Genomic DNA, 26690 nt, shown 5'->3' with positions numbered 1-26690 from the left:
TATGACAAGGGCATTTTGCTTTTAAATGTCTACCATCATAATTTTTATATATATAACGTCATGTGTCTACAGGGCTTGTATGACGGCATTGGCAATGTCAATATCAAATATTTCATTCAATGAAATCGTAAGCTACATGTAGGTTGGGGTGAGAGAGCCTGCCACGTACTTTTTGTTCAGTGTTAGGTTTCAACTGGCAAGCAGCAAACCGGAACCTAGAAGTCCACTTCCAAGGATTGAAGCTGGAGAGCAAATGTCCGCCGAACCCACTCCATATATCCCTTCCACTTGTGGAGATCGCTCGAGGATTCCGCACCAGGGAAAGCCTTGCTCAGCTCTTTGGTGATCTTGAGAATGCCCAAAGATGCCTCCTGTGCCTTCTCGATTTCCTGCTTGACGGCATTTTCTTTCGGCTTGAATGAGAGAACGGAGGTGTAGCGCTCTGATAAAGCATCAAGCAACCGCTCAGTCGCCTCGGGCACGATCTTAATCAGCTTGGATGTCATGAGGTTACTGATTGCGCGGATGTCTTGCTCATCATCAATACCGGCAAGGACGCGATCAAATAGCTCGTTCGTGTGAGTGTGGAAGAATGATGTGTCAAGCGATGCGTAGAGGGTTTCGTAGGCACTCTGGAGACGCTGTGTTAGTTCATGTCTTCTGATAAGGGCAACGGATACTGACCTTTCGCAAATCAAGACCATCATCAACCTTGTGTTTAAATGGCCCCATTTGAACCTCGCGAATAAGCTCTGGCTTGATCTTGGTGTCTCCCAAAACAGCAGGCAGCAGTTCGTCAAGGTGAGGAAGAAGAAGATCCATCTTGTTGTGGATCGCGGAGTTAAGAGTAGTTAGCGCGAGTCGGTGATTGCCCAAGTCGCCGTCAGCAAGCATATTTGTCAAGAGTGGCACCATCAACGGTCGAAGAACATCGTTGTAAGCATCGCTCGGATCAGCAAGCGTATAGCGGAAGGCTGAGATCACCACGCCGCGGACAGCAGGAACTGGACTGGCGAGATACTCCTGTGGGTAATATATAAGCATTGGAAACCCCGAGAATAGTATGGATATGACTTACTTGGAAGTGGGGAATATAAGCAACAGGATCGAGGAGTGCCAGACGGCCCACGCATTCGGCACCCACTGCCCGGTTGTCCTCTTCTTCGGAAACGACGAGGAGTGATTGCCATAGCTTGTGAGCAGACGGTGCAAGGTCGGGCCGCACAACCTCAGGGTGCTGAAGCAACTCCCGCACAGAGTGAAGAAGCAGGTAGCTCTGCGAGTTGGATTTCTCAAGGCCATTTAAGATAACGGGAAGATAGGTCTTGACACTACCTGCAGCGGCATTACCAAGGGCCGTGGCAGCGGACAAGCGAACATGATCCGACTGAGACTCAAAGTGAGCAATGAAGTGGTCGGGAGTCAACGAGCACTCGGGGCCCATTCGCAAGCCAATCTCTCCCAGAATCGCGAGTGCGAGGCATTTGCGGCTATCGTCCCGCGCAGTCTTCAGTTCTGTAGAGAAATCCTCCATTGTGACCCCTAGATTCGGTCCACCATGGACTAAGAGAGTTCCCACGGCTCTACCGACCACGGAAGAGTCTCCGGTAATGCCCACATCTTGTAGGAGGGTTTTCATCAACTCGGCTCCAGCGCCTTCGTCGCCAATGACCTTAACAATGAGTAGGAGGGCTTTGAGAACAGTACCAACTAGCGGCTGCTTGACGATCGAGCACATGGAAGAGATCAATGCGCTGTTTACGAGCAGCTTTGCATTGCCAGGAATAAGTTTGGCAATGATGATCAGAGCAGGAGTAAGCGTGTGGAAGTCGGGAGCCGCAAGGAGAGGCAGAAGGGCGGTCTCCAGTGCTGCCATAGTGTTAGGAGATAGATGAGACCTGACGGTGGAGTTCATGGATAGACTGCGGAGCGCTTCCAAGCATGACCCTCGCAAAGCACGGTCTGACTTGCGCAAGTTGGAGGCAAGCTCAAGGGCCACTTCGTTCACCCATTCACTGGCCACATCTTCCTTCCGGGATGCCAGGACGACGACATCATCAACAGCACGGACAGCGGATAGACGGGTGGTCTCGTTCTTCACGCGGTCCACTAGAACCGAAAGACCGGTTGATCGCTTATCAGCAGAAAGGAACTCTGATCCACGCTGTCCGGAGGTACGTGCCAGAATAACGCCAAACACATGAATGGCGCGCTGACGGACTTCGAGATCAGCACTTGTGTCGGTTATTCGTGAGTGGACAACATCATAGAGCTTCTGCAACTGCAGAGTAACGTCGGAAGCATTGGCAGATACACGGGGAGGGGTGAGTGCCTTCACCACCTGCTCAACAGCACCCAACGCTTCACTGCTGACCTTGTAATTGCGATCGTTGACAGCCGCAACCACTCCGGGCACGAGTGCGATAAGGAACGGGAGAAGCGCATCGGACAAATGAGTCTCGGCAATTGCTGCAATGAGGCCAAGGGTCTCGATTTGAAGCGTTCCCGCACTGACGGCGGCGCCAGTGTGAGCTGGGGCGCTTCCTGACAGAGATGAAGTCTTGAGGGCATCTGCAATGAGATCTTCGATCTGTTGGAGATGGTCTGCGAGGCCGCCGTAACGAACAAGAGATAGGCTCTTGAGGAGGATGATAGCAGCTTGCTTGAGGGGGATTGATGCCTGCTTCCACACCTTGACGAGGTTCTGTACAATCAGAGGGACGGAGCGGGCCAGGTCAGCCTGCGAACCAGACTTCGGAGAAGATGGAACAGCGGGGGAGTCGATTGCTGAGGAGGTCCCGATGCTCGGCTCGAAGTCAATCATGCTTGCATCACTGTCCTGACGTCTGCGCTTGCGCGAGTTCTTTGATCCACCGACGGCCTCAAGGAAGTCGTTGGATGTGACGATCATCGAGCCCTCTCCTGTCTTCCGAACGAGAGCGGTTAAAGTTGATACCACCTCGAGCTTCACGCTTTCTTCTCTTTCCTTACTAATTCGGGATACCAGAGCAGGGGCAATCTGCTGGAACAAAGCGGAGTTGTCCCAAGCGCGACCACGGCCGTACGTGGAGATGACAGTGTAGAGAAGCTTGGCCGCACATCGGCGTACCTTCCAGCTCACATCATCAATATCACTGTAGCCTCCATCTTCTTCAAAATCCTCGAAATCGTCGTCCTCGTCCATATCGGGTTCTTCCGTGGCATCATCCTCACTCCCATCGTCTTGTGTTCCACCCATCTCTTCGTCGTCCTCCATTTCGGCAACGTTAGGGTCATATTTGAGGAATCGTAGAGCTGACCGAGTGGTATTGGAAAGGTATGGCTGCATTTGTTGGTTGCACGAGCTGATCAATGCCTCTAGCGTCACGAGGGCCGTCTCGCGGAGCTCATCGACCTGAGGATCATGCTCGTCATCGTTGGAGTAGACCGACATTGCGGCGACTGTGGACCCACAACGAAAGGATAAATATTGAACTGCTGGACAGCAAACGACTGAAACGCGTTCAACTGGGGTGCGCGCGCTCGAGTTAAGGTGAACGAGTTTCGGAGACAGCAAGCTGGACCCCGCGCTAATCCCAATCGGAATTATGGATCACGTGACCTCACTGCAGGAAGTCGAACAGATCAAGAGAAGGCTGCGCGCTTTTCTTCGAGGCCAAAAGCGCTTGAAGGCCACCTTGTTTGCGTGCCTTGGCTCTCTTCTTGCTGTTTTGGTTATCGACTGACTTGGTGGGATCGGTTGCTGCCTGTGTCTCGCCCTTGGTATCAAGAGTTGGACCTTTAGTAGATGCCTTAGCAGCAGCGTGTCGTAGAGATTTGGGAGCAGTCTTCTTCTTGGACCCAAGCACGGTACGTTTGCGACAGCGTAGACACTTGTAGACGGTGGCCACAGACGCGGAAGGCGTAGACGCGCTTGACGCTTTGATTCTTTTGGGTTTGATATCAGTGACTCTAGTCCATTGAGGTTTTCTAAGGCTTCCACAGGCGCCACAGTATTCTTTCTTCTGCTTAGTATTCAATGCCTTGGAATTCTCGTGAAGAAGCTGGGTGTGCAGTGCCAGGAGATGAGACGACGTGGAGGGGCTGGCGGCGAGCGCGTCAGCCGCCCGATTGAGGAATTCCTGTCTTGCATCAATAGCCATTGTCGATTGATAGCGAACAATCTTATTTAGTACCAATGGGTTCTATTGTTCTGAAGTGAGGCTATTGTTGTGGTCAATTGACAATCAATACGTTGGTTTGCACATCAGAGATTTGCTCCCGAGCTTAAATAGTCCAAGCTCCACCTCTTCTCATCTACTTCCTTTCGACGCTCTCGTCTTTCAACCCTTTCCTCCTAATCTCCCTCGGCTGTTCCGTTTTTTCTTGCTTTGTCGCGTTTTTTGTATCTTGGGCCTTTCTAAGACCCGAGCAGACGGCGACCTGTCGCTCTTCCAAAGTTTTAACACCTTCGATATCATTCACAATGGCGACTCCGCGCATCGCATTTGAGGGTTGCGTAAGTTATTAGACTGAAACAAAAATCCCATATCTTGTTCCCATGAGGCCACCCCACTTCACAGCTTCCGTTGCTAATCTTCTGACGTAGGGCCATGGTAGCCTTCATGAGATCTATGAACGGGTCCAGCAAAAGGCCCAGGACAAGAAATGGGAAACTGTTGACCTGGTCATTATCGGCGGAGACTTTCAGGTGAGTTCCCGTGTATTGTGTTCAAATGACTTCATGTTTGACAATATCAGGCCCTGCGCAACTCGAACGATGCGACTTGCCTCTCTGTGCCAGCCAAGTACAAGCAGATTGGCGATTTCCAGGAGTACTACAGTGGCCAGCGCGTTGCTCCCTTCCTTACCATCTTCATCGGTGGCAATCACGAGGCAGGCAACTACCTGCTAGAGCTGTATTACGGTGGTTGGGTCGCTCCCAACATTTACTTTCTCGGCGCGGCCAACACTATCCGGTTTGGCCCCCTGCGCATCTCTGGGATGTCCGGTATCTGGAAGGGGTACGACTATCGCAAGCCTCACTTCGAACGACTGCCCATGAACAGCTCGGATGTCCAGTCTATCTATCATGTACGCGAACTCGACGTCCGCAAGCTCCTCCAGATCCGCAGTCAAGTTGATATTGGCTTATCCCACGATTGGCCCCGTGCCATTGAAAAGCACGGTGACTTCCGTCGTCTCTTCCGCCAGAAGCGTGGGTTTGAGGAAGATTCGGCAAAGGGAACACTTGGCAACCAAGCTGCTCGTGAGGTCTTTGATTACCTCCGTCCGTCGTTTTGGTTCTCGGCGCACCTTCATGTGCGTTTCACCGCCGAGGTCCAGCACTCACAAACTGCTTTCGGCCCTGCTAAAACTGGTTCCCACAACACCCTTGTTCCCGCTGATGGTGCTCAAGATGACCAGAAGAACACAAAGCATGAAGTTGACCCATCAAGGAGTCCCCGAGGTTTGTTTGACAATGGGGAGATTCGAATGGCTACCGGAACCGAGGCCGAGCGTCTTGCTGCCTGGAACAACTTTTACAATGTGGCTCAGAGGGACGAAGCACGCGATGCCAAGGAGTTCATGCGTCGATTCAAGGAACAACAGGACTCGGGCTATGTGCCTCCGAGGGTAATCACTGAGACTTCCGTCATCAAGGGAGTAAAGCGAACCATTGTGCGCGGCCCCGACGGACAGGAGACTACTCGCCCCGATGACAACCACAGCAAAGTCGAGAACACCGACAAGGTCAGTTTGGACAGCAGCCCTGAAAGTACCTCCGGCACCCAATCCCGCCCCGAGCCCGTGACGCCGTCCAAGGCAAAGACTGTTGTCAATGAGGGAAGCGCAAACGTCGACAACGACGACAAGATCAGCTTGGGCAGCAGCCCAGCGAGCACGAGCAGCGCCCGTCCTGTCTCGCACAACACCCAGCCCTCGAACAAGGTGGTATCCGCCCGATATGGTTTTGATGGTGCAGTGGATAACAACGAATCTGGCTCCGATGATGACCTCCTTGGGACTCTGGCTACAAAGCTCCCAGGTAGCCTGGATGCTCCACCCCCAAAGCCGCAGAAGGAACTCCCCGCTGAAATCAAAAATACTACAACCAAGTTCCTTGCTTTGGATAAGCCCCTGCCCCGAGATGAATTTATTGAACTCCTTGAAATCGAACCGATCTCCGAGGAACCTAGTCACCAGATCGAGCGCCCTTTCCGTCTGCAATACGACCCCGAATGGCTCGCCATCACCCGTGTCTTCGCAAACGAACTTGAACTCGGCAACCCATCTGCCCACGTTCCTGTACACAAAGGAGATGACCACTACAAGCACCGCATCGCGGAGGAGCGTGCCTGGATCGATGAGCATGTCGTCAAGGCTGACCGCCTTGATGTCCCCTACAACTTTGTTCAGACTGCTCCCCCTTATGACCCATTGGTACATATCACCACCGACGAGCAGCCTCCTGAGTACACCAACCCCCAGACTACTTACTTCTGCGACTTGATCGGCATCGAGAACAAGTTCGATGTTTCTGATGAAGAACGTCAGGCTCGTTCTCTTGCTGGTCCCCGTCCTGATACTTACCGTGGCCGTGGGAACTCCCATGGTGGTCGACGCGGTACTCACCGTGGTGGTCGTGGCCGCGGCTGGGGCCATCAGTATAGCGGAAACCGAGGACGTGGTGGCCGTGGTGGACGTGCTGGCGACGGTGATCGTGGATCCGGATGGTAGTTCTCGAAGCTTTTCCTCCTTTTCTTTGCTCGTTTCGATTCCCTTTCCGATTTGCATTCCCGTTTCTTTTCCTTATGTTTTTATTGTCTCGATGGATTTGAAACACAGTCCTGGCGATGGGTTCGTTTCTTGGGTTATCTGGAAATATCTGAACTCCAAGTCGTGGCAGCAGATAGAGATATGAATGACCAATTTTGCCGTAAAATCTCCAATAAGCCAACTTCAACATGTAATCTCCGTGCTTGATGCCCTATCCACCAATAACGACACCAGTTCTACTTATGTTGTAACAGACTAGGTTCAATTCTGTTCTAAACCGACTAGTGTTGTATAAAAGCTCACCTAATGGTCATCTACATCCTAATGACCCCCTTCTTCACTCAATCTCCTCGATTCGGGGCCGTCCTGCGCCGTCCTGACCACCCAAGGGGTTCACTTTCAGACCCTCAATTCTATCAGATAGTCCAAATTGAGGATTTAATGTCTCCTGGTCATCGTGGGCACCAATAGCCCACATCAATGACTTCTCCATCCAGACTTCCAAGCTCTCGATCAATGCGCGGAGATGTCCACGGGCAATTCCGTCCTCTTCCCGACTTTCGACGAACCCAAGGGTGTGCAGCATGGTGGGGATGTTGCCGATGGTGGACTGTCCACTAGAGTTGGAACCTTGAGGAGTTGCCCCATCAGAGAGGGAAAAGCCAAATCCGATGTCCCGCCCCCGCGTGCCTCGCGTGCGGTCTCTAGTGCTTTCAAAGTATCTAGAATGAGGACGACACTCGCACGACGGAGAATGGCACTCTCGACTTCAGGCTCAAGAGTGAGAGTTCCAAGGGCGAGGTCGACAGCCGAGGAAACAATAGCAGGGCCAAGACCGATGATGTTTGTCTGGATGGCGGAGGCAAGAATGGAGAGGGCCGACGCGCGGATACGGAGATCGTCTGGTTGTTCATCAGTAGAGGCACCGGCGGCCCATGCAGCAACGACATTTGCGGCGTGGGCAGCTTGCTCAGGGGACTCAGTGTCTGAGTCCTCATCCACAAGGTTCAGTTCCGTGGCAGCCTTGTTGATAGCTGAGGACATGGACCAGCCGGGAGGAGGGCATCTTCCTTTGCCTTGCGCTCTTCGCGCTCCTTCTTACGGCGTTCTTTCTCAAGCCGTCGCTGGCGAGCCTTTTGCGCTTGAGGCTTGAGCTGACGGCGGCCTGCCACAGCGATGAGGCCCTCACTGAGGATTTTCGCCGTCTCGCCGGTTAGTGCCTCGCCTAAATCTTGGACCGTTCGCAACAAAGCCTCGCCTACTTTGAGTCGCTCATCAAGGTTCGTAATCTCAGCTCTATCGGCATAGGTATCGATCAAGGTCTTCACCACCGTGCGAGGGTGACGTGCTGCCAATGTACCAACGATCTTGATGGCGTTCAAGTAGATATATTGTTCAGGCGCGGCGGCCCCTGACGTGTCAGTGATGACAGCGAGAAGTATTGACATGGATGAGGGGACATCCAGAACGGGCGATGAATTCATGATGAGTTTTGAGAGGAGCGACAATCCCTCCGCTTGTACTGGTGGTAGGTTTGAGTTGAGATTCGCCAAAGCTTGACGATGAGTATCAAGATCTGAGATGTGGGCAGGCGTTGGCTTGACTCCTGTATGCTCAGGTGACGCGATTTGGATTTCGAGAAGCATGGAAGATGTCATGCCAGGTTTGGAAAGAGAGGAAGGAAGAAGAGGGATGAGTTGATCAATGCCGCCTTTTAGAGATTTCAAGAGAGGCAGGATATCTTCTGACGGCGAGAAGTCTGGCGATGCAATAACAGTAGAAAGCAAACTGAATGCTGTTGTCAATGACTCAAAGGAGTCATTGCCGGCATCCCCGTAGTCTTTGTTTTCACTTTCTACAATATTGGCCAAACTGGACAAAGACACCTTGCCAGTTTCAGTTCCTTGTTTCGCCGCTGCTTGTGCTTTGAGTTTATGAAGCTCTCCATCAATAACTTGTTTTATCAGCTCTAAGACGCGGAGCGGACGCCGAGAAAGCGTTTCTTTAAAGTTGTCGAGCAATTTCTCGGCGACCTTGGCACTGACAAGGCTTCGGATGAGATTATCACTGTCACCAATAGGTCCTTCTTCCAGAGTGTTCTGAGGCCGTGTTGAATGCTGCGGCTGCACAAGCCATGTTTCACTAACATAGAGAAAGATATCCCCAGTTATCTCTTCACTGCTCGGGTCTGAACCTAGTAGACTAACAAATAGCTCAGCACGTGTTTGCAGGGAATCAATCAAATTGATGAATTTGGAATGATCGTCATGCTCTTCTGTTCGCTTTCTCAAAGCCAGTTGGTCGTCTGAGTCCTTAACGTATGTCCACGTCAGACCACCATCCCATAGAAGATTGTCGACAATCTTTTTGAGGGGTTGTACTCCTACGGAGATACCGAAATATGTTTGTAACAGGGGCAACACCCGTTCATGAATGATGGACAATTGTTCCTCCTGGGAAGCACAAGCAAGTCCCCATAAAGGAAGAAGAATCGGGTAAACAAGCCGTTTCACCAGGCCTGGGTTTGGATGTTGCAGTGTCAAGCATTTTATTCGGTCGATCGCCAGATTGACTGTTGCCCCATCGACCAACATATTAGATGAGGGGTTCCCTTCTGTGACGTCTGGCATACAGCCCTCAATGTCGGAGAAACGGGTCATCCATCGCTTGGATTTAGCATCAAGTTCACCTCCTAGTGCTTTGAAGATTGGCTCCACAAATATCAAATGGCCGATAGTACCAGGTGCTCCATAAGCACGTTTTCCCAGAATGCCATTGCCGACAACGTAGGAAGCAGTTTTCCTCAGATCTAGATCTTCGCCGTCAATCAAGGCAAGTAGTTGCGGGGCAATCTTCTCAAAATACACAACCGAATCAACATCGTGGGGCACAGAAGACAGGAGCCGCGAAATTTGCATGATCGCTTGCACCGTCAAATGAGGCCCGCTGGATTGGTCCTGGGCCTCTTGGCCCAACGATGGTGCAAATTGCGAAGCGACGAACATGATGGTTTGCACTACTCCACCTGGTCGTAATGGAACGTGCGAGATCTGACCAGAAATGGTTGTCTTGAACCATTGCGTGATGTCAGTTTGAAGGAAATTAGACAGAGTGGGTAGCAAGACTGTAGTAGGAGTATCTTCGATGATCTTGGCCAATGAGTTTCGATAGATGCCCTTGTCATATGACGGTGTGGAATGCGGGTTGAAGGCAAGATCGGAGGTGCCGCTGATGATGTCGCTGAGGATACGACCGCGAATTACCGGCTGAATGCTTGGCCTCGAATCAAAAATAATATCCACCAAGACGTCTATGATCCGGCGTAAGAGAGTCACGTTGCGGGGTACACTGCTAGCAACGGTCTCGACTTGCTTTGCAATGACCCCGGCTGGTAGAACTGACATCACTCGCTGTTGAAGAGGGATCCCAACGCCAGATGAAAGCGAGGGATATATCCCTTCCAAAGAGATCAAGTCTAGTAGTGCATGCAGCATCCGGCGTCGCTTGGCGTCTTCCATGGCCATATCTTCGCCTTCTGTAGCGAGTTGTTGAGATGGATCTCCACCGTCAGAGGAAGCAAAGGATGCATGAATACCGGCCAAGATATCCAAGGCCTTTCCGATGATGGCCGGTCTCGCCACATCGTCATTCGCAGCATCATCCCCTGACGTCTGGCTCAGGATACCGAGCAATGAGGTTCCCTGAGTCTTTCGTATTTGCTCTTATGAGATGTTAGGCTCTGGATCACGCATGTGGTGATTATCATCAATAGCATACCTCGATCAAGTACCGGGATTAGGAAGTCGTTGGCGAGGCCAAACGCATCCCGAATTTTCTGCAGATCCCCCATTATGAATGGCAGCAGGATAGAATCATTTTGAAATCCAAATATCCATAGACTTACTGGTTCTTGATATCTCACGAACTGAACGAATAATCAAGAGGCGATCAACGGAAAGTCTTGGCATTTTTGTGCTGATGATATAAGCAGACCATCACAATCAAAGTCACATGATGCACGTGTCCGTCCGTGACCGCCCTTCACGCATGCCCAATCGCCGCGTCGATAGCGCGTCAACGAAGTCGGCCTTTGTTGACAACCACCCATTCAACACCTCTCCAACAGGCCATCTGAACAGCGACTCGCAATATCTCAAATATGATGACTCCTACTCTATCTTCGACATTCATTGGACCCACTCGGTTTAGACGCGCCTAAACTACACCACTACTGTTTCCTGAATGTGAAGTCCCTCAACTCTCTTGCCTCCCAAGGCATCCATGTACAAGAATACCCTTCCTGATCTCCGATTCTCACCTACTGCCTTTAATGGCGACCTGTTGCATCAGTTTCGTATTTGGCGACTCGGATAGCTTCAGGGCAGAAGATATTGGAGTCAAACCCTAAGCCCTCCTCGGTTCAATGTCCCCACGGACAAAGTTTCACGGAATGCGCATGCCGGATATTACGATTAGCTGAAACAGACTGTGATGGTCCGATTAAGCGAAAGAGATTCGATTTGTCCAGAGCCTCCGGGCACGAAAGACGGTTTACTATGCGTTCAAGCTCGCAGAGACTACGCGTCAGTTTACCAATGCTGGACGCTGTATGCCGGTCACCAATGGATGGTCACCTATGCCTCGGATTGCAGTTCAACCCGGAGAGAACACGGGCGAAACATGTCGGGTACTTCGGTATCAGATGTCACCCTGAGGAACAACCACGACAGCTCAAACGGATAGCGACTGAATGCGACGTTCAAGGCTCGAATTCCTGGGGCATCAACTAGATTGGATCAGAGATTCAGCGCCTAGAACACAACTCGTCCTTACACACAGTCATAGTGTCAGGCATATCAAAATGATCCACTCGTCGGAATCAACTTTCATCTCCCTGAAACCCACCCAGGTGTCTTTCATAGTTAAGGTTGTAGCGAGGTCATTCTTTTATGATGCCTATGACTCTTTGATGTTGATCTGAAAGGAGCACATCAAAATCGGACTGTTGTCTGTTCCAGTTGGCAAAGTTTCTCCCCAAGAAAGTTTGGTGTTTTTCGGACTTGTTCGCCACGCATTTCTTTCTGCGATTCTGCTTGCATCAACTGTCTGTTCCTGCGCATGTTTCCCGTCTCAAGATTCCTGGGAATCTTGCCCCCGTGTTCCACCTCTAGGTACTGTTTTTCCCTTCGCCTCAAGGCGGCTAGGCACCACGAATCACAGCAACCGCAAGATTCGTCTTCGTCAGAAGATCTCGACCGATCGTGTCAACCATCTCTTTGTGAAGCAGTTTGCAAATAGATTGATGGGCGCCGACTCCAACAACTCACCGTTGTTCCTTCCCTCGGGGAAGAAGGAAGCGGTTTTTCAGGATGTTTTTTGTCCGCTTCACAACATGCCCTCCTATCACGCCTTCGGGTCACCTAGGAGAGGAAACAAAAACCTGTCCCAAAGGGTACTGTACCACACACGAGAGAGTCGACTTCATGTTCTTGCGACGGTAATGGTGAAAGTGATAGCGAGTCGACTGAGATTGTGGAAATGAATGGCGTTGGGTGGACTCTAGCTGATTTTATTGTTCCGTTGCCCAGTTCTCTTTGTCTTTTGTGAGAGATGCGTGGGTATTCGTGGGTTTGTGGGCTCCGTTCGTTTGGCTTTTTCCTGTTATCAGTCATTCCTCAACACCCATTTAGCGCCTGCATTTGATGCTTTTCTTTTCACTGGATTGATCGCAGTTGTTCCAGTCGGAGAATGTTTGGTTTGTATCCTTCGAACGTTTCATCATATCAGCCCATCTTTCAATTTCCACGATGGTGGTGTCCTTGGTCGGTTCCGATGTGTATGCGCCATGCAGTGAGTGTCGTGGGACCTCTCTTGAGTGAGGCTCAAAGCTTTGGCTTGTCCATGATGTTCTTCTGCTGCTACATGTTCCCGGGTGAGGCTCGCTGTTGTTGTGTGATTGGAGTGAACTGATAAGCGACGAATGGGAAGTCAGTACTTCTCTTGACTGTCACGGAACTTCTCTATGGTCTTCGAGGTTGGGTCTCGTGTCAATGTCGGTTCTATTGAACTATGGGAGCAGAATGTTTCTGGGCCGGTGATAGCTGGCGAACTGCCGTTTTCTCCGCCGCGGTGGTTGAAGCGGCCCCTTTTTTCTTCTTATAAGTGACCCCACTATCCGTATGCTCTGAGACACTGCTAACTACTCAGCAAGTGAAGGATGACTAGAGATCCCCAATATATGCCAGATATAGCTAGATATAGCTACGTCATAAAAATAAAACCCGAGATTACATAATAATGCCCATTTGTCAGCTGCATCTGCCCCTCCGCATAAGCCCCGCGCAGAACAAGAAGGAATCTTCCCGTGACTCCGATAATTTTTTTGCGATAAGAATATTCTGTTTCACCACATTTGTTGACCTCTCACTTTCTTTCAATTTTCACTATCCCAAATATCATAATGGTCGACAAGTCTGATAACGATGCTCTTGAGGCGCAATTTGAGTCGCAATTCCAAAAGCCTGGCGATCTCGTCGAGCGCGACGATGACACCGGCCTCATGCAGGTTGAGAGTCTCTGCATGAACTGCCATAAGAACGTGCGTTGCCTTCCGCGATCCCAGCCAGTTTCTCCTACTAACTTATGCAGGGAATTACCCGCCTTCTGCTGATCAGGATTCCCTACATTAGCGACTGCATTGTGAGTCTAAACACTGTCGTCGACCGGATCGCGCATACTGATACGCGCATAGCTCGAGAGCTTCAGTTGCGAACATTGCAATTTCTCCGACAACAGCATCAAGTCGGCTGGTGAGATTCAGCAGCGCGGCTCCAAGTACACCCTGGTTGTTGAGAATGAGCAGGATCTCTCTCGTCAGGTTGTCCGCAGCGACTTCTCCACCTTCACTGTACACATCACCAACGACATCGAATTGCCTCGTGGCAAGGGCCAGTTGACCAACGTGGAGGGTGTCATTCAGGTTCGTATGTCCCGTGTTTCAGTCTTTGATATCTTCTAACTTGAGTTTAATAGCAAATCCACGAAGGATTGTCAGGAGAGCAGGAGCTTCGCAAGGAGCAAGCCCCGGAACTACATGATGCCCTTGTTCCCATCATTGCACGCCTCAAGAAGATCCTGGATCGCGACGATGCTTTCCCTTTCACCGTCTCGCTGGATGATCCCACCGGCAATTCGTGGATCGCGCCCAACACCTCCGATCGTGGCCTCAAGTACAAGCGCCAGGAATACCCCCGTACCCACGAACAGAACGAAGAGCTCGGTATCTCCAACGATGCGAACGCAGTGGCCGCTGAAACCTCCGAAATGGACGCCGGAAACCCGGATGATCTCGACATTGTCGACGGTCAGGTCTACACTTTGCCCGCTGAATGCCCCGGCTGCACCAAGCCCTGTGAAGGTGAGCATCACATTGCGTCTCTTTTCATAATCACATTTACTAAATATCTCTTCTCATTAGTTCGGATCAAAAAGATCTTCATTCCCCATTTCAAGGACGTTATGATTTTCGCCACCCACTGTTCTCACTGCGCTTTCCGAAGCAGTGATGTCAAGACTGGCGGTGAAGTCCCCGAGAAGGGCAGACGCATCACTCTCCAGGTCAACAGCATTGTTGATCTCTCCCGTGATATCCTCAAGTCTGACACTTGCGCACTCCGCAGTGAAGAGCTGGATCTTTCCGTTGAGCCCGGCACTCTAGGTGGTCGTTTCACGACTGTCGAGGGTATTCTGACCGAGGTGAAGGACCAACTAGAGGGTAACGTGATGGACACCGTCAACGGCGGTGGAGACTCCATGCCTTCCGACGACAAGGTGAAGTGGGAGCGCTTCTTCGACCGTCTCGACCAGGCCATCAAGGGCAACCTGAAGTTCGTCATCACTCTTGAGGACCCCATGGCCAACAGCTATGTCCAGGATCTGTGCTCGCCAGCTGTCGACCCCCAGATCACCATCGAGGAGTACACTCGTACTGCTGAGGAGGAAGACGACCTCGGTCTAACTGATATGAAGACTGAGGGCTATGAGCAGGACGAGGAGAAGAAGGAGGAGTAAACGAAGATACCACACCTTGTATGGTTTCCTTCCTTTCGATGATGATTTATATCCACTTCATGATACATGAGACGCTTTTTCCTATTTGGGATTCTTTGCATAACGGCGTCTGCGACATGTGCTTCTGTGCTTTGAATGTTTAGATATCAGGTGATAGTTCCCGGGTGCGCTACGTTAAAAAAGTTTTTTACTTTTTTATTCTCTACCTCGGTCGTAATTAGTAAGTTCAGAGCTGCCTAGAATACTACATGTTGCCCCAAGAATGCATCTAATGAGGTACAGTCAGGGATATCCCTCGCTGATCTCGGATGCATGAAGCGGGATATTGACATTATCGCTAATCGACTACGTCTATGCTGGCCATATATACATGTATCCGCAGGCAAGGCTGTAACTATATGTAATGTGAAACAGACTCTGTGCGTTGATCTTGGGGGTTCAAGTACCTCCCGGGGGCCGATTAATGATGTGCATGGCTGGGGCCCCTTGTACAATGTAGTTTAGGGCCAAGCGGGACGCCCCCACCGATATGCAAGTGATTTAGAGCTGCCGGTCTGGGGGCCACAGACCCAGCTAGCCAAGTCGCTGCCGGTTTGCCGGTTTATACATAGTGGCCTACCAACTTGAGTGGCGCCTGGAACCTGTTGTGATGTGATCATGTTGGTGGGGACCGTCTTGATGACATGCATTCGAGGGCTCATGCGATTTAGTAGCCCGCGTTTCTGCCGTCTTCTACTCCGTGCTGTACTAGTGCACATGTATATGTGTATATTGGTGTCTCCACAATATTTCAAGAATCACTCAATGAAAGTAAGTTGCGGTGCAGGGCACAATCGATCTCGCGGTTCTACTTCCTCGCGGCGAAACCTCTTCCAATACCCTCTGCATCTTCTCGTTTACATCTTGAGTTTTGGAATAGACTTGGCATATTTGAGGGCCCCAGGTGTTTTTGATGACTTGATGATTGTGGCCTTCGTGTGATAGACTTTCGGACTTTTCCTTTTTATGGTGGTCTATCCACAATTCAAATTGATAGAAGCTGCTTGTTGAGATTGCCAAAATGAGGCTTCGACTTAGCGACGCTACCGAAATACCGTATGTTGTTGGTTCTTCATGGTATCAGTCCAAGAATAAATATAAAAATTCTGAACGCTATTAAATGTCATTCCAGTTATCCTCGTGATAATTGTAGATTTTATCACTGCACTGGCCTCTGTGGACAGCACTTGTTCCGGGGTTCTGCTCATGTGAGAGAGGGTAGAAAAGTCACTTCAGTATACCCAGGAGCAGGAGTTCTTGTATAACGGCCCATGTCTTGCGATATTATAGGGTGTCGGGTAAAGCTGTCCTGGAGAGCTACTAGAGATGACGCCGGGAGGCAAAATGGCTGTAGGGCCGAGTGCCGAGTGTGTTCACCGTCTGCACGAAAAGGAATATCGGAGCGGTCCAAACTTGAAGACGGGGATCTATGTCCATCCACATCGCAGCTCATGGGCCTGGCCTTGAACTTTGAGACCCATATAGCCTTAATGGCCGCCCACGTATTGCGTCTAAATGCTCACTTCGCAAACGGATTGGCATGGATCGTAACGCGGTTGATCCGAAACTCTTCAAAGTCTTCACCCTCCTTAGGCTGGGAGACCTTGCCCTTCTTATCAACTTTAACATGTGCCTTCTCGAGCTTCGTGAGAACATCACCGCCCTCATCCTGCGGGCTCAAGTTCAACACTTTTCCAAACACAGTGCTGGCCCCATCCAGGTGAGGAGCTGGCACGAATGAAATGAAGAATTGGCTTCCGTTAATCGTGGCGCCCGTCGCGCCCTGGGATCCTGGCGCTGTTCCATCTTTCACCGGGCGAGATGCCATGGACAAGATGCCCCGTGCGTTGTGGCGTAGTGAAGGAAGGTGGATTTCTTGGTTCAACGCTGTTGGGTGATAGATGGATGTGCCGCCTTTGGGAATCTCGAAGTCGAGCATGGGCTTGGTGGAGTCTTGTTGTTTCGCGGCTGGGCCGAGGGAGATGTCTCCGCCTTGAATCATGAATCCCGGGATCAAGCGATGGAACGGTGTGTTGTTGTATGCGCCGCACGCGCAAAGGGCAAGGAAGTTCTCTGCGGTTTGGGGGACAGCTTCGCAGAAAAGCTCGACCTTCAAGTCGCCTTGGGTTGTATGCAACTATGAAAGTTGGTCAGCGCTATGACAAGGACAAGAGGGAATTAAATCATGCGCAGTTGCGGATTATTTGCAAACTTACAGTGACAGACATCTTTGAGGGAATTGAGCAACTTTAGCGTGGGTGAGAAAGAAAGTTGATCAGATGCGGCGTCGAGATCCCCGGCCGATATGGTGCTGAGTCAGCATGTTCTTATCGATGCGCCGGGCAGGCGCTGATGTTTATTGTCAGTTTGATCCCTTCAATTCATGCAAATTGGCCCCTCAGGACGTTCGATAGCTCCAAACCTTCCAGCATACGATAGACCACTACTTATTCGTACCTTGCCCCTCCTCACGCACTGATAGCGCCGAAACACATCCCGCTCATCATCCGACAACGAACAATGAACAATCGGCCGGTCGAGCAGGCCCTTGGCACATTGGTGCCGACACATGCCAATGACCTTCCGCAGGAGCTTCTGAGCTATGCAATGTCTCTAGTCGCGCAGTCTCGGAGCTTTTCGAGCAGCTTGAAGCCCGAGGAGGAAATCGCACGGCCCTATGCTTGTGCGGAAATTGCTTGCAGAAGGTATTTCGAGCTCACCTATTCTACGTTCGCTCATTGGGTACTAATTGCTTTCCTTTCATATCTATAGATTGAGTAGAACCCTCAAACTCCCTCCACTATTGGGACATGCGCCGTGTCCCCCACGCATCTACAAGAAGCTTTATACATATCTCGACCGATCTCTAACGGCCAGCTCAGCTGGTCTCAAGCGCTCAGCAAGTGGTTCAGCACCGGGAACACCATCCCGTGCTGGCTCGACACAGACGACACCAACGAAGGGGACGGCGGCTAGGAACAGCCCAACAAAGATGGTAGCACCGACACCTCGAGTGCTCCAGCACTCACCTTCGAAGTCCACCCCACTGAAGAGAAGTATGAGTACGGCGGATAACCTCGCCAGTCCCTCGAAGTTGGCGAAGAAGTCTTCAACATCCCGGCCCATGGATCTTACTGGGTCAACTAGCATCCCAGATGCCCCGGCCTGGGTTATGACCGCCATTCGGACCGTATGCAAGATTCTGTCGACTCCTGCACCGCGTACAAACTCATGGTCACGGCCGCCTATCTCAAGAACTTTGCCTCCACATATCTTCTCTGGCGTCTCCTCCATTCTCTATCAGACATCGAGCATGTCTATTGATGAAGAGGGATGGGACAAGGAGACATTGGACTTCCTGGAGCCCATTGTGTCCATCCGGGCCTCTGAGAAAGATGATGACTTCAAAGAACTGGTCTATGCCATGACTGTTGCTGTTTACTTCATTGTCCTAGCTCGTCGCCGTAACCCCGGGCCTGATGGAGAACAAGATGTCGAAGCACAGAAAATGGACAAGAAAACATTCATTGAAATGCGTCAGACAGCATTGAACAGTCTTGGACTCAAGGCTAATGACCGCAGACACCGCGATGATGTTGACCAATGGATTGCTCTGATCATGGAGCAAGGGTGGGCAAATGGCCAGGAATGGTTTGAGAACATTCCCTATGCTGGCCAGCTGTTTGGCGACGACGAGGAAGGCCATTCCTATCAGGATATTGACGAGGAAGATGCTGCACTTAGAGGTGTCAAGCTGCCAAAGCGTTCAACTGCTGGCGAAGGGGCTCGTTCGAAGTCTGACTCTGCTCCGCGAGGTGGCCTTTTGCCTGGCCTCGGCACAATGATGCAAGACCGTGTCGACTGGTTGAGCGATGACCGCCAGGAGGATTTTGTAGAGTGGAAGGCGGATATCATGGCTCGCATCCAAGGTGCTGCTGCTTGATTACATGTATATTACCCAAGATTGTTTGATTATGAAGGAGGTGCATGCTGTTCGTTTCACTGATACCCTAAGATATGAATCCAAATATGCTTTTAGAATTCCTATGAATCCCATAATCAGCAAAATTACTTCGTCCTGTTCTAGCCAGTCCAGACCACCCCAATGTCTATGTCCTGTATCTAAATACTGTCGCTCCCAGAGCAACCAAAATATTGCAAGTCACAATGCAAAATGTGCAACCCGAATCCATGCGCCAAATGCGCCAAAAATCCAAGGTGCTCTATCCCAATACTCAATACCAAATGCTCCTCGTCCGGTGGTGAGGGATGGTCTCATTGTTCTCCGCCTCCAGGCTCTTCATCGTATCATACAAGAAGAAATCGATGAGGATGGCATTAATGCCATAAGTCTTGCGCTGCGCACTCTCAGCGACGGCTTTTTCTTCCGTTTCGTCGTTCTCATTAACTTTATCTTCACTCGGTGCAGGAAGGTTCTTAGTAGGCGGCCTTTTGCCGCTCATTTTGACCTCGGGGTGTCGTCTTTCAATCTCCCGCTTGATCAACTCCACACACCAAATACTCGTTCCTCGGAGCTCAATCTCCCAGTTTGAGCCTGGCTCGATGGGTTTCCGGTCACGGATGTGGCTGTCTAGCTTGGGGGCGTAGCGAATGCAGTTTAGTTGGTGGAGCATCTGGGGGATGCGGTAGTCTGGTGTATATGTTAGGTTCACCTGTAAGAGGAGATCATATAGATGAAGCAGCTTACCTGCGAACATGGTGATCTTATCGATATCGTGGAATTCACCGAAATCTTTGCCGTTGAAGCAGGCCCAGAGATCGGCAACTAAGATCTGCGCACGCTTGTAGAGACGTACTCTCTTTCCGTGGAAGATTGCCTCGTCGCGGAAACAGGAGAAGTTTTCTGTTAGGAGATTTACTAGTCCTGCGGCCGAGAAGTTGGCGCTGTCGACGCAGTTTGCGAAGCTGCCTCCGAATTCCTATACTATAATCAGTATATCGTCTTGGAGAAACTTGTAGTTGAAGCCATACATCACAAAGAACTTCACCTGCTTCGCGCAGGCACTGCACACGTTCCTTGAACATAGGAATCTCTTCATCTGTTGCTGACCGGAAAACATGTCGAAGCAGTTCCTCGGTACATTTCCCTTCATCCACCCAGAAGTCAGGGGTTGTAATTGGGATACCTGCGAGTTCTCAGTTAGACCTTCTTCTATCACTAAATGGCCTCCGTGAACTAACCTTCATCCAAAGCTCTCTGCAAAATAGCAACGAGACTCCAGTATCCCGTCCAGACCTTGCCACGATACTCAACGCAGAAACGCTTAGGCTCCTCTTCCTCATCAGACCAGAAACTAAAATTCAACAGGTCCATTGTAAAGATGAACTCAACAGTACTCTCATCCTTAATCTGCGGGTGTAATTCATGCTCTGACCAAGTCTGTGTGGAGTACTCTTTCTTCTGCATCAAACGCCATATCCTTTCGGCAGCTTCCTTGGTAAATTCGCGGCTCACTGCCACATCAATGGCATTGTCAAAGACATACTGCGCACCCTCCAACACCCTAGTCTCTGGTGGTGCATTCTTGGCTTGCCCGCTGCCTAGTCCGAGATGCTGGCGGAGGAGCTCTACCAGCTCGGGGTCTGCTTCATCATCGGAGTTCACTTCCACCTGCTCGTTTTTTTGAGCTGGGATCGGATCTCTTGAAGGCATGATGTGTCACTTCTAGTGAGTCTGAAACAATTGAGATGTGGGTGGATAGATGCAAATGATCGAAGTATCCCCTTTATATCAATTCAGGGGATTCTGCGGTGAGTCAACCACGCAATCAGGGTAGATATCCTGTCCACCCCGGATGACTTGGTTGAGCCCTTGGACGTAGTTCGGAAATAGAACCGAACGTAGGGTCTATTGATCAAGAAATCCCTCGAGTGATCTTTCCAAGTGTTCTCTCGCCACACCGAAAATTCGACCCGATGGCCTTTGGATAGAGTCAAGATTATGTAAGCAGGGGTAATGGCCACTCGGAACTGGCCCTTATATGTTCTATACGTGGATAGTAAATGGTTTGATAGTTAGGGTATACTGCTTCGTTTGGAAGAAAGTATCTCGGATGCGGTACAGGTTCATTTGGCGATGCTAGAGCTAAGTATTGTAGATCATGCAAGTATAAAGTAACGTTATGCTAGTTCACTATGCAGACATGGATAGGAACACTGTAACCGTGAGACAAATAACCATATCCAAGGCTTCAGTTTAGAGGACCAGAGTTGCATATAAGAGTGTTATGGTTGACCTTCTGGAACAGGAATGGTAAATGCAAGATGTCGGAGATTGGTAGGCCAGGAATACGATGACAATCGCAACTTCACAGTCAATTTCCGCTTAGCGATATTGATAGTCCGAGAGTGGAAAGGAGAAGAAGTAGTAGTAGTAGTAGTAGTAGTAGAGAAGAAGAATTGCATCGTGGTGGTTTCCCCAGATTCGTGCCGTCATCAGCCTCACAACGTTTCCGGTTCTCCAGCGCTTCTTTTCCATCTTCTTCCTTCACTTGCTGCCGTGACCTTGTCACCTCTCTCACCTTGCCACCTGCCTTTTTTCGATTTCTCCTTCGCAACGCGACATGTTCTATTGATCAATTAGACACCAGACTTTGATCACGACCCTCTTTTGCTCCATCATGCGGGACAGCTCCGTGAAGCGGTCTCTCGGGGCGGACCTGACCACTAAGGTCAAGACGGTATGGACAGCCCTGGCGCGCATTACTCGTTAATACTGCGCACTCTCGCGATTACCTGCTGACATTTCCTTCTTCCCTCTAGTCTCGTGTCTTGCTCGTCGGCGCTGGCGGGATCGGCTGTGAGCTGCTCAAAAACCTCGTCCTGACCGGGTTTGGCGAGATCCACATCGTCGATCTGGATACAATCGATTTGAGCAACCTAAACCGACAGTTTCTCTTCCGTCATGAGCATATCAAGAAATCCAAGGCTTTGGTACGTCCTATCGACCCTCCCCGCGTGATCGCGCCGCTCCCTTGCAAACCCACCGGAATCCCGCGCCGCGTATTCGCATGAAGTGGAGGCTCCAGTGATAACGAGAACGGCTTACTGACATATGGAATTGTCATTTAGGTCGCGAAGGAAGTTGCGCAAAAGTTCCGACCTGACGCCAAGCTCGAGGCCTACCACGACAATATCATGGATAAGCAATTCAGTCACGCATGGTTTCAAAGCTTCACGGTCGTTTTCAATGCGCTAGACAATCTCGCCGCGCGGCGCCATGTCAACCGTATGTGTCTCGCGGCTGGAGTGCCCCTCATTGAGAGTGGAACTACAGGTTTCAATGGGCAGGTTCAGGTGATCCGGAAGGTGCGCAAGATTTGCACGCATTAACTAGCAGATCTGGACGTTACTGACTGCAGAATACACTAGGGTGAAACGGAGTGCTATGACTGTACCCCGAAAGAAGTACCGAAGACGTTTGCCATTTGTACCATTCGCAGCACACCCTCTCAGCCGATTCATTGCATTGTCTGGGCGAAGAGCTGGCTTCTACCGTAAGAATGATGTGCCTACCCACCTATTGTGGATACTGACTAGTGTAAAGAGAGCTGTTCGGCAATAGTGAAGACGAAGCTGCAGACATCCAAAATGATGAAAACGCGGACAATGGTTTGTTCAATATGATCTTACACATCCAGAATCACACTGATGTCAATCTAGCAACCGAGATTGCGGAACTGCGCAAGGAGGCATTCGACATGCGGGAGCTTCGAGAAGCACTGGGAACCGACGAAGGATACCGAAAGGTTTTCCAAAAGGTCTTTGGCAAGGATATCGAACGTCTGAGAACCATGAAGGATATGTGGAAGACACGTCAGAAACCCCAGTTGCTTGACTTTGATACCCTCGACCAGACGCTCTCGTCCATTGATCCTGCCATTGCTACGAAAGACCAAGAAGCATGGACCATTGAGGAAAACTTCGCTGTTTTCCAGGATAGGTAGGAATCCAATCTGATCCCCAGCATCACGCGGAGACTAACTCGCATTGCAGCTTCAATCGGCTGAGCAATCGCCTCAAGGAACTACGGGCTGAGGCAACTGGAGGCCAGGCCCCGTTTTTGACATTCGACAAAGATGATGTGGATACCTTGGACTTTGTTGCGGCGACAGCGAATCTCCGTGCCATTATCTTCCACATCGAAACGAAATCCAAATTCGATATCAAGCGTGAGTTCATCCTACGTTAGTCTCATCGGTGTGGCCATAGCTGAAAAGTATTGCAGAAATGGCGGGCAACATTATCCCGGCCATTGCTACCACAAATGCGATGACGGCTGGACTCTGTGTGCTTCAGTCATTCAAGGTACTGCAGCAGGATATGGCGCATGCCAAGACAGTAAGACTCCTAACTCCCTCTTACTACCACCCCAAGCTAACAATACGTGTTGAAAGGTGTTCCTAGAGAGATCCGGTGCTCGCGCCATCAATTCGGAGTCTTTGAATCCCCCAAATCCCAATTGCCCCGTCTGTTCGTTGCTTCAGGTCCGAGTGGAAGCTGACCCCGAAGTGGCAACTGTGAATGATCTAGTGGAAGGCGTTCTTCGAATGGAGCTGGGTTATAAGGACCTCTCCATTTACCATGGCACTGAAGAGATCTACGAGAGCAGTGAATTAGAGGACAACTTGGAGAAGAAGCTTTCGCATTGGGGCATCGGACAGAATTCCTTCCTCAAGGTGACGGATAATAGTGAGGAAGACGCGCGTGTCGACATCGAGATCATCATCCTTGAAAAGTAGGTTTCCCCAACAACCATCTCCCATGGTTTATCCGCTAATTGGCGCTCAGATCCAAACCCTCTCCCGATGATACCGTGGAGGTCAAGGATAGCAAGCCTGCAAAGCTGCAGGAAATGATCGATATTCCCCTGCAAGCCGAGCCTCAGACGGTAGCGCAACGAAGTTCCGAATCCGCAGCATCTACCAATGGTGAGACTGTGACTGGAAAGCGCAAGAGAGAGGGTTCAAGTGACTTGACCAACGAGCACAATTCCAAACGCGTTGCTAGTGGTTTCGTGCCTGGCATGGATAGCAACGGACCTATCGTCCTTGATGACGACGAGGAGGGGGCCATCTTGATCGATGATTAAATGCCGCAAGACAACTCTCCGTCTGATCTCGCAATGCAGACCGTGGTTTGTCTTTGGTCTCCCGGGTCTTATTGCGGGGTCTTCTCATTCGTGCTCTTACGATTTTCTTTTTTATTTTCCGTCGGACACCCTGTACCATATGGCATAAAGGCGAAATTTCTTTGAATTGCAAAAAAAGCAGTGTCCAAGATTTCCTTCTGGCGAACAAGTTTAGATACGGACAGGAATACATTTTGGATGAACCATGAGTTGTTGGCATGGGTAGCGCTTTTCCTACAGTGTACCGGGCTGCAGACGTTTCATAAAAGTACATTTTAGCATTTGTAGTAGTTTTATCCAGCTAAACAGCACTCAAACCACCATCGATATTAAGCACACAATTATTCGCATATTCATTCTGCGCCAAGAAAACAGCAGCATCGGCAATCTCGCGCGGATCTCCAAATCGATGAAGAGGAATGAGATCCTTCAGCCTGCTCATTTCTCCAGGTGTGAAATCTACATCAACATAAGCAAGCTCCCAAAGAAACAAGAATAGCACCAACATACCTGCAATCATGGGAGTTTCAATATAACCCGGCACAATCGCATTCGACCGAATCACAATATCCTTTAATGAAGCCGACGCCTCAACAGCCAAAGACCGAGTCAAGCCCAACAAACCAGCCTTAGAGGCCGCATATGGGACCGCACCAGTTCCACCCTTGATGGCTAGCAACGAGGAAACGTTAATAATGCACTTTGAAAGTCTGTTCCCGGCAGCTGGATCATTTCGATTGCGGATCCGGTTGCGAATCAAGGCGCGCATTAACGCTCGCGAGGTGATCATTGCGCCTTCGAGGTTTGTGCGCAATGTCTTGGAGATATCCTCCAGCTCGGACCTGGGCAAGATGTTTGAAATGGAGATTCCGGCTGCGTTGACTAGGATGTCTACATTTGCCTGGATTGGGTTGTGGGTTAGATATCTGCAATGTAATCCGATATGAAATACGCATACCATTTCCTTCTCGAGTTCCCGCATCCATGATCCTGCTTCTGAAACATCTCCAACAAGAAGACGGATCTTTTCTGGCGTGCTTTGCTGGATGTCCTCCTCTGGGGCGCGTGTTGCAACTATGCCGTTGCTTTCATCAAGACCAGCCGATGTACCAGTTAAGGAGGTTAGTCTGGTGGCTGCTTCTCGGAGACGTGTTTGAGATCTTCCCACCAGGACAATCGAGGATGCCCCTTCCTGTAGGAATCTTTCGGCGATAGCGAATCCGATGCCCGATGTCCCACCTGTGATCATGCATGTTCGACCCAGCAACCGGTTTGCAGGCTGGAACTGGACATTGCTATTACTATGGTTTGTTCGAGACGACGAGAATAGTCGCTTGGTTGATCTGGGATGGATATGACGTCGTGCTTGTTGACTGACGCTTCCAGTGCTGTGCGAATATATTTGTCCGGGTGAAATGCAGATAAACGAGACTTTCCCTCGCAAAAAGGTCCTTGGTACTTCCAAGTTGTTCATATTTGCATCATATGCTGTTGACTAAAGTAAAAGAAGACATTAAACTGTCTCAATATCAAATCACGCAGCTTCAGCACGGACCACCTCACGGAGGTCAAAATGGCTTCCGCTCTCCACCACGACCAACTTCCTGCAACTACGAACTTCACCATGGATTCCTCACAGTCGGAATATGTGACTCTGGTGTCCTGTGATGGGTTTGAATTTATTCTTCCCCGCAGCACAGCTTGTGTTTCCGGCACTATCCGCCGCATGCTGCACCCCTCCAGTACGTAGATTCGGGATCCGGTACTCGGGCTTCACTAACCATCCACAGGCAAATTCTCCGAGGGAATCTCTGGCCGATGTGTGCTGGATGATATGACGTATGACTCTTATTTTATTTTTACTCGCCTTGATCAATGCTAACCCGATTTTCTTCTCTGCAGTGGTGTCGTCCTCGAAAAAGTCTGCGAATACTTTTGCTACAATGATAAGCACAAGGACCAGACTAACGTTCCGGACATGGATATCCCGCCTGAATTGTGCCTGGAGCTGTTGATGGCTGCTGATTACTTGGATACTTGAGGTGTATGTGGTACCATGCCCTTCGGTCTCTCAATGTTATCGCTGTCTAGGGCTTCAAGTATTCTCGGTTCGGTTCCTATCAGTCCTGCAATTATTAACGGCGCAACGATCTACGGCGTTTCATTTACAAAGATACCATTAGGAGTTTCGGACTGGCTCAAAGCAGGTTCACTATGGCATTATGCCGGACATGTATTCTATGGAATGCAGGGTATTGACCACATTGAAACCTGTTTCTTGTTTCTTGTTTCTTGTTTCTTGTTTCTTGTTTCTTGTTTCTCTTCGTTTCTCTTCGTTTCTCTAAGGCGCTATCCATACGGAGTATCCTCTGGGAGAAAATCCCGCCCCATCTAAGCATATGCGTTCGGCCCTTAGCTCTATGGTCGAAACGTCTAAAACGGATGGTAGAAGAAATATCCCAAAGATTGTACCTTTTCCAGCCTACCACTGATCTTGGTTTTTCATGAAGGGGAACATATCGCGTATTTTGATGGATATAATATTGTTTGGCCACTCAGGGCTGCCAGTACGAAGCATAGGGCCTCGTATATAACGTGATAACTGCCTTATTGCACAACAGTGGCAAATACGTAACCTAACTGTCTTCTTCAATATCAATCCCTTTAATTA

General features: G+C 50.2%; 12 protein-coding genes across 12 annotated transcripts; 6 read left to right on the top strand and 6 right to left on the bottom strand.

Moving 5' to 3' along the window:
• Window positions 1-215: 215 nt before the first annotated feature.
• On the bottom strand, window positions 216-3433 carry canA (putative cullin binding protein CanA; the record flags this gene model as incomplete). The annotated part of the gene is made up of 3 exons (XM_058514760.1): window positions 216-632; window positions 685-1023; window positions 1079-3433. 3 exons carry the CDS (start codon window positions 3431-3433, stop codon window positions 216-218), a joined length of 3111 nt encoding a protein of 1036 aa, XP_058371938.1.
• A 169-nt stretch (window positions 3434-3602) lies between these two features.
• On the bottom strand, window positions 3603-4142 carry N7446_006011 (ribonuclease P Rpr2/Rpp21/SNM1 subunit; the record flags this gene model as incomplete). Its single annotated transcript, XM_058514759.1, has 1 exon — window positions 3603-4142. One exon carries the CDS (start codon window positions 4140-4142, stop codon window positions 3603-3605), a length of 540 nt encoding a protein of 179 aa, XP_058371937.1.
• Window positions 4143-4465: 323 nt separating this feature from the next.
• Window positions 4466-6720, top strand: N7446_006010 (RNA lariat debranching enzyme; the record flags this gene model as incomplete). The annotated part of the gene is made up of 3 exons (XM_058514758.1): window positions 4466-4498; window positions 4589-4690; window positions 4741-6720. 3 exons carry the CDS (start codon window positions 4466-4468, stop codon window positions 6718-6720), a joined length of 2115 nt encoding a protein of 704 aa, XP_058371936.1.
• Window positions 6721-7096: 376 nt separating this feature from the next.
• N7446_006009 (RTP1/Tango6 family protein) lies at window positions 7097-10609 on the bottom strand (the record flags this gene model as incomplete). The annotated part of the gene is made up of 4 exons (XM_058514757.1): window positions 7097-7449; window positions 7506-7745; window positions 7808-10480; window positions 10537-10609. The coding sequence occupies 4 exons, from the start codon at window positions 10607-10609 to the stop codon at window positions 7097-7099; spliced, it is 3339 nt and encodes a 1112-aa protein (XP_058371935.1).
• Window positions 10610-10773: 164 nt separating this feature from the next.
• N7446_006008 (uncharacterized protein) lies at window positions 10774-10968 on the top strand (the record flags this gene model as incomplete). Its single annotated transcript, XM_058514756.1, has 1 exon — window positions 10774-10968. The coding sequence occupies one exon, from the start codon at window positions 10774-10776 to the stop codon at window positions 10966-10968; it is 195 nt and encodes a 64-aa protein (XP_058371934.1).
• A 2251-nt stretch (window positions 10969-13219) lies between these two features.
• zpr1 (zinc finger-containing protein ZPR1) lies at window positions 13220-14829 on the top strand (the record flags this gene model as incomplete). Its single annotated transcript, XM_058514755.1, has 5 exons — window positions 13220-13357; window positions 13408-13458; window positions 13511-13738; window positions 13792-14176; window positions 14237-14829. 5 exons carry the CDS (start codon window positions 13220-13222, stop codon window positions 14827-14829), a joined length of 1395 nt encoding a protein of 464 aa, XP_058371933.1.
• A 1558-nt stretch (window positions 14830-16387) lies between these two features.
• On the bottom strand, window positions 16388-17096 carry cyp5 (uncharacterized protein; the record flags this gene model as incomplete). The annotated part of the gene is made up of 2 exons (XM_058514754.1): window positions 16388-17005; window positions 17085-17096. The coding sequence occupies 2 exons, from the start codon at window positions 17094-17096 to the stop codon at window positions 16388-16390; spliced, it is 630 nt and encodes a 209-aa protein (XP_058371932.1).
• Window positions 17097-17388: 292 nt separating this feature from the next.
• N7446_006005 (uncharacterized protein) lies at window positions 17389-18811 on the top strand (the record flags this gene model as incomplete). The annotated part of the gene is made up of 2 exons (XM_058514753.1): window positions 17389-17573; window positions 17641-18811. 2 exons carry the CDS (start codon window positions 17389-17391, stop codon window positions 18809-18811), a joined length of 1356 nt encoding a protein of 451 aa, XP_058371931.1.
• Window positions 18812-19103: 292 nt separating this feature from the next.
• N7446_006004 (queuosine 5'-phosphate N-glycosylase/hydrolase) lies at window positions 19104-20542 on the bottom strand (the record flags this gene model as incomplete). The annotated part of the gene is made up of 4 exons (XM_058514752.1): window positions 19104-19519; window positions 19577-19808; window positions 19861-20015; window positions 20071-20542. 4 exons carry the CDS (start codon window positions 20540-20542, stop codon window positions 19104-19106), a joined length of 1275 nt encoding a protein of 424 aa, XP_058371930.1.
• A 967-nt stretch (window positions 20543-21509) lies between these two features.
• On the top strand, window positions 21510-23980 carry N7446_006003 (E1 ubiquitin-activating protein ubaB; the record flags this gene model as incomplete). The annotated part of the gene is made up of 10 exons (XM_058514751.1): window positions 21510-21569; window positions 21652-21822; window positions 21961-22197; window positions 22261-22385; window positions 22436-22500; window positions 22552-22831; window positions 22885-23060; window positions 23117-23229; window positions 23286-23626; window positions 23680-23980. The coding sequence occupies 10 exons, from the start codon at window positions 21510-21512 to the stop codon at window positions 23978-23980; spliced, it is 1869 nt and encodes a 622-aa protein (XP_058371929.1).
• Window positions 23981-24320: 340 nt separating this feature from the next.
• Window positions 24321-25268, bottom strand: N7446_006002 (SDR family NAD(P)-dependent oxidoreductase; the record flags this gene model as incomplete). The annotated part of the gene is made up of 3 exons (XM_058514750.1): window positions 24321-24478; window positions 24530-24920; window positions 24978-25268. 3 exons carry the CDS (start codon window positions 25266-25268, stop codon window positions 24321-24323), a joined length of 840 nt encoding a protein of 279 aa, XP_058371928.1.
• A 324-nt stretch (window positions 25269-25592) lies between these two features.
• On the top strand, window positions 25593-26060 carry N7446_006001 (elongin C; the record flags this gene model as incomplete). The annotated part of the gene is made up of 3 exons (XM_058514749.1): window positions 25593-25761; window positions 25810-25858; window positions 25922-26060. The coding sequence occupies 3 exons, from the start codon at window positions 25593-25595 to the stop codon at window positions 26058-26060; spliced, it is 357 nt and encodes a 118-aa protein (XP_058371927.1).
• Window positions 26061-26690: the final 630 nt, after the last annotated feature.

Source organism: Penicillium canescens (assembly GCF_028828765.1).
Source record: "Penicillium canescens strain IBT 15451 chromosome Unknown utg000004l_segment0_segment0, whole genome shotgun sequence".
Classification (NCBI taxonomy): Eukaryota; Fungi; Ascomycota; class Eurotiomycetes; order Eurotiales; family Aspergillaceae; genus Penicillium; species Penicillium canescens.
Note: the sequence above shows the minus strand (reverse complement) of the source record. Positions and strands in the feature narration are given on the sequence as shown.